Genomic DNA, 6419 nt, shown 5'->3' with positions numbered 1-6419 from the left:
CAAAAAAAAAAAAAAAAAAAAAAAAAGTGTACTAATAACTAATATGTTAAATGATTTTAAATTTTCATTTCCAATATGGTAAAAAATTATAGTTCTAAACCACATAAACAAAAGCCCTTTAGAGTACTCAGTAGTTTTGGGGTGTAAAGGAATCCTAAGACATGTTTCTTTATGTTTGTTGCTGTATTTTGTGCATTTGAAATTGTTCTTAGGAAGTCTTTCCTCATGCCTAGATTATGAAGTTATTATCCTACACTTTATTCTATTAAATGTAAAAATAATGGCAAAGACTGCAATTACTTTTGCACCAACCTAATAGTTTGTGTTGCTATTGGGAATGTTCTTTTTCTCTGTATTCAACTTCTGTTTCTTGAATGCTTGTTACTGGTATGACACTAGGAGAATCACCAGGATTTTTGCCAGCTGACCTTGCCTTCTGTATCACTGGGCTCTGTTATTGTTCTAATAGATGATGTCATCATTCTTTTATCTTTTCTAGGTAGATGATCTCGTCTCTTCCCTTCCAGTCCTTGGATACTTTGTTTCTTTTTCTTGCCTTATACCGTCACTCATGACTTTCAGCTCCATGTTAAAGAACAGCAGAGATAGTGAGTATCCTTGGCTTTTCCTTGATCCTGAAGTAATGCATCAAAAAGTGTCTTCATTTAGTGTAGTATTTGCTAATTTTGTGCTATATATTCTATATCTAGCTAAGAAAGTCTCCTTGAATTTTGTGTTGTGAAGTGTTCTTTAAAAATCATAAATAGGAGTAGAGTTTAAGAAAATATATTTATATCTTGATTGAAATAATCATTATTTTTCTTTTTTAATAAATTCCTATGATAAATCACATGATAGGTTTTCTGATATTAGCCATTCTTGTCATTTATGAAATAAACTTATACCACTTTGTTATGGTAAACCATTTTTAAAACACCACTAAATTTGACTAGGTTATGGTTTTATTCTGGAATTTAAAATCTGCATGGATAGATGAAGCAGGCCTGTAACTGTCTCTTTTTCTTTTTTTTTTTTTTTTTTTGAGATGGAGTTTCACTCTTGCTGCCCAGGCTGGAGTACAATGGCACAATCTCAGCTCACCGCAACCTCCGCCTCCCGGCTTGAAGTGATTCTCCTGCTTTAGCCTGCTGAGTAGCTGGGATTACAGGCATATGCCACCACGCCTGGCTAATTGTGTTTTTTTAGTACAGATGGGATTTCTCCATGTTGTTCAGGCTGGTCGCTAACTCCCCACCTCAGGTGATCCACCCACCTTGACCTCCCAAAGTGCTGGGATTACAGGCGTGAGCCACCACACCTGGCTAATTGTCTCTTTTTTCAGAAAATATTCTTACCTGATTTTAGGCCAAGATTGCATTAACCTGATGAGATGTGCTGGTCAGATTTCTTAACACTTTTCTGCTTTTGAAGTACATGTATAAGATACTAATCGTTTCTTAACAGTTTAATACTAATTACTACACTTTAATAAAACCCACTGAGGCAAAGATTTTAGAGAGAGACAATCTTTGACTACCATTTCAATTTCTTTAAAGTTTATTTGAGCATACGAGGTCCCATTTTTCTTGAACCAGTTTTAGAATTTTATATTTTTCTAAGTATTTGATCATTTCATCTACAATGCAAATATATTATTTTTTAAAACTTTTTATTAATTTAAACATATCCATTGTCTCTGTAATTATTTACCATTTTTAATTTTGGGTTTTGTTATTGGCACCTTCTCCTTATTTCCCTATATGTTCTCAATCTTTTCTAATGCTTGATTTTGGTTTTATTAAGCATGAACTTTTCTTGAGGAACTTTCTTGATAAATCTATTTAGTGCTGTATATTTCCCTCAAAGTACTATTTTAGGTTAAAATGTTGACACTCAATATTTGAATAATTACTTAATTCTAAAGATTTCTTAATTTTCATAATTTACTGTTGAACCCAAAGATTATTCAATTATATAGTTAGCTTCCAAACATGTGAGATTTGAAAAGCTATTTCTTCTCTATTAATTTTTACTGTTAATGCATTATAATCTATATAACATTTATACTTTGGAATTAAATACTTTTTTATATGTTAATGAAATGTCAGTTTTTATAAAAGTATGTGCTTGAAAAAATATTTATTCTCTGTTTGGTGAAGGGTCTAATATATAATAGCTAATGTCTGAATATTATTAATTGTATTATAATTAATAATTAATAAATTACATTTCTGAACTATGTTAAACTTTCTAACTATAATATCTATCTATCGGTCATTGATTTAGTTATTTATGTCTATCTCACTGAAGTTGTATTATTTATTACTTAATATTCCAGGATATATAGTAATGTAGACTTATTATATTAATGCTGGTGGCTACAATGTTCTTTTAAATGCTATAAATATTATTCTCTGTCCTTTAGTGTGTGTGGTTTAAACATTTTAGCATGCATCAAGAAACTAAACAATTTTCTTCATAGCCGAAATAACCAGATTGCACTCTTAAAAAACAATTAGTTGGGCATGGTGGCTCGTGCCTATAATCCCAGCACTTTGGAAGGCTGAGATAGGAAGATCACTTGAGGCCAGGAATTCGAGACTAGTTTGGGCAAGAATGTGAGGCCCTGTTTCTATGGGAAAAAAAAAATTTAATTAGACAGGTAAGGTGACACACACCTGTAGTCCCAGCTATTTAGGAGGCTGAGGCAGAAGATTGCTTGAGCCCAGGAGTTCCAGGATGCAGTGAATCATGATCCTACTCTAACCTGGTGGACAGAGCAAGACCTGTCTCTAAATAATTAGTAATTAGATCAATAATAATGCTTTGATATTACTCATACCTAATCATTCATTTATACTACAATCAAAATGTTCTCTATTGCCTTAAAAATACTTACAGCTGGTTATGTAAATCAATATTCAACTAGTCCCCTATGTTGCATCCAGTTTGTTATGTCCTCGAATCTCTCCTTTGAATGAGACTTTATCCCTGAGGGCAGACAAATTGTTCTATGGAATTATCCACCTTACGAATTTTTCTGAAAGCTTCCTCACAGTGTCATTTAGCTTATTCCTCCATTTTCTGTACAATGATTATTCTTTTTGACTAGTGGGCATCTTTTCAATCTGGTACCTGCAGGCTTTTAATATTATCCCATTACTTAGTGAAGGTTTCATTTCACACAGGCACAAGATGTCCAAGGCTTTCTTCCATGTCCAGACCACAGATCTGCCGTGTCTCAAGGAACTCTGGTTCCCTGGAGTGGCGTATGGTATTAGAGACATTGTGATCACTGTTTCCTTAAATTCCACCTTTTCTTATTATTAAGATTGCAACCTCAGCTTTCATTTGGTGCATATTTGTCTGACATGTATGTATCCAGCCTTTTCTTTTCAAATTTTCTGTTCAATTTTTTTAGAATAGTAAATGTACCATTTGAAACAAGATAGCATAAACAAGTACCAATAAAACAGTATTAAAATAAATGTAAATAGGTTAAATAAACAATTAAAAGACAAATATTCCCAGGGAAGAAAATTTTAAACCTCAAGATCAAAATACATGTCTTCTAGAACTGGCACATTATCAAGAGAATCTGACCTTGATCATCCATGCCTGTCTCTAATGGCTCCAAGTATCGAACCTTTCCTTTGTGTCAGTCGGTGTTAATAGAAACCCAATGAGTAGCCAAAATCTGACTTGATCATCTAATATGTTGATCTCATTTGATCTTTGTCATATTGCTGAATGTTAAGAACTATTATTATTTATTTCATTTTACAGATGAGGAATGTGAGACGCAGAAAATTCTGCCAGTTTTTGAATAGCATAGAGCCGTTGAGTTGTCGCTTGGTCTGTGCTAGAATCTATGTTTTAACCACTGTCACTTAACTTTGTGTCTGATCTCACCAGATACAGTATCCATGCCTGGTCAGAACTACAGCACCATGTCTGAATTTATCCTCTTTGGCTTCTCAGCCTTCCCCCAGCAGCTCCTGCCTGTCTTGTTCCTGCTGTATCTCCTGATGTTCCTGTTCACATTGCTTGGCAACCTTCTCATCATGGCCACAATCTGGATTGAACACAGACTCCACACACCCATGTACCTCTTCTTGTGTGCCCTCTCCGTCTCTGAGATTCTGTTCACTGTAGCCATCACCCCTCGCATGCTGGCTGATCTGCTCTCCACCCATGGTTCCATCACCTTTGTGTCTTGTGCCAGTCAGATGTTCTTCTCCTTCATGTTTGGCTTCACTCACTCCTTCCTTCTCATGGTCATGGGCTATGATCGCTACGTGGCCATCTGCCACCCACTGCGTTACAATGTGCTCATGAGCCCCCGTGACTGTGCCCGTCTTGTGGCCTGGACCTGGGCTGGTGGCTCAGTCATGGGGATGATGGTGACAATGATAGTTTTTCACCTCACTTTCTGTGGGTCTAACGTGATCCACCACTTTGCCTGTCATGTGCTTTCCCTCTTGAAGTTGGCCTGTGGGAACAAGACATCATCTGTCATCATGGGTGTGATTCTGGTGTGTGTCACAGCCCTGATAGGCTGTTTATTCCTCATCATCGTCTCCTATGTCTTCATTGTGGCTGCCATCTTGAGGATTCCCTCTGCTGAGGGCCGGCACAAGACTTTCTCCACGTGTGTATCCCACCTCACTGTGGTGGTCACGCACTATGGTTTTGCCTCCCTTATCTACCTCAAGCCCAAGGGTCTCCATTCTATGTACAGTGATGCCTTGATGGCCACCACCTATACTGTCTTCACCCCCTTCCTTAGCCCAATCATTTTCAGCCTAAGGAACAAGGAGCTGAAGAATGCCATAAATAAAAACTTTTACAGCAAATTCTGTACTCTAAGCTCCTGAGCGCCAGTTTGGTGGTGATAAAATATAACCGAAGGGCTGAGGATAATAATGTGTATTTCCATAGAGCTGTTCTAAGGGTTCAGGTGTGTGAAAATATGTGTTTGATACATACTAGCTATTGTTTTCCCTTCCCTTTTTGCGTAGGCTCATGTGATCATAATCTCTTGTTTATGAGCCATTGTGATTATCTTTATCCCATTATCTGTGCCTAGTAATGTATTTTCTGTCCATGGACAGGTAGGGATCATCACGTGAATGTGTCTGGGCACTTGTGAACATAGTTCTTCTTGAATGGACAGGCAAAAAAGATTTTATTTTCCCCTAGTGTAAGAAAAAGCAAGAATAACATGATAGTCATAAATGCCAGCCAGCACTAAGCTTTTTCTATGTACTGGCACTCTGTCCAGTGTTTTATAAATATTATCCTTTTAATTAGAAGAAATGTACAAAGGAAAATAAACTATTTGCCTCAGATAAACTGGTTTCTTATTTAAAGTTCCTCACTGTCTTTGGGAGAGATATACCCTAAGTTTGTGTGTGGATATTAGTATGTTGAGTTGAGTGAAGGATGTCAGAATGCAAAAGTGTAGAGAGGGCAAGGAGAGAGAGAGAGAGAGAAAGATACAGAGACAGAGACAGAAGAAAGAAAGAGAGACACAGAGACGGAAGAAAGAGAGAAAGACAGACAGAGAGAGAGAGAGAGAGAGAGAAAGCAGGTGTCAAGTAAAAAGGGAGTTCTTTAAATTTTTTTATCTGTACAGAAAATGTAATAACTAAGAATATGGGGCAAAATAGAAAAAAGGAGGTTGGCAATAGGGCTTTAGTATGTCCAAATAATAGGGCTGTAATATATCCTAATAAGATAGCCACGTGTATCTTCCAAGCATTTTTGACACAGTTGCTCCACAATCTCAGTGGGTCATTCTAGGATATGTACTCCCTTGCCTCCAATGGATGCATCAGTTTTCTGGTTTTCTGGTTCCGGCCATTGGTTCCACCAGCTGAGGAATGAATATTATTTTTACAGTGTGACTGCTCTTCTAATGCTGCTCGTAGAGTCCTCACCTGTGCTTCCTGCTGGTGCTGGAATGTGAAGGTCAACACTGAAAGAGATTTCATTCTAGAAAAGCAGAGATTATGGCCTTAAAAAGTCAAAAGCTGACATGGTTGGGAGAATTTTTATCCTATGTTTATGCTATAAAATTCCAAACAAAAGCAACTACCCTTTGCCTTATCCTGCATACTCTGGACAACACTTGCATGTGTGCTTATCATCAATGAAGCACCACAGCAACCAGTGAGAGACTTTCTGGGAATATGGTCACAGATCATGAAGTGACATAGTTGATGATGGAAATGGCGTTAAATGCGTCCTATGAAACTGCTACAGAAGCAGAACTTTCTGTACAAATAAATCAAAATTTTTTTCAAGAGCCAAGGTGGTGTGAGTGTTAACCAATTTGTTACCTTTTTCTTCTACTTTCTTTTGACTAGTGTTGCTATGGTATATCTTTCTCCATCCATTTGCTTTTCACTTTATAT

General features: G+C 36.8%; 1 protein-coding gene across 1 annotated transcript; it reads left to right on the top strand.

Moving 5' to 3' along the window:
• The first annotated feature begins 3926 nt into the window (after positions 1-3926).
• On the top strand, positions 3927-4877 carry LOC111554212 (olfactory receptor 10H4). Its single transcript, XM_023229611.2, has one exon. It carries the CDS (start codon positions 3927-3929, stop codon positions 4875-4877), a length of 951 nt encoding a protein of 316 aa, XP_023085379.2.
• The last annotated feature ends 1542 nt before the right edge of the window (positions 4878-6419 follow it).

This window comes from Piliocolobus tephrosceles, unplaced genomic scaffold (assembly GCF_002776525.5).
Source record: "Piliocolobus tephrosceles isolate RC106 unplaced genomic scaffold, ASM277652v3 unscaffolded_29231, whole genome shotgun sequence".
Classification (NCBI taxonomy): domain Eukaryota; kingdom Metazoa; phylum Chordata; class Mammalia; order Primates; family Cercopithecidae; genus Piliocolobus; species Piliocolobus tephrosceles.
This window is presented reverse-complemented; position numbering and strand designations above follow the sequence as displayed.

Excerpts from the sequence above, each read along its gene's own strand:
- LOC111554212 (XM_023229611.2), top strand. The coding sequence starts at position 3,927 with ATGCCTGGTCAGAACTACAGCACCATGTCTGAATTTATCCTCTTTGGC.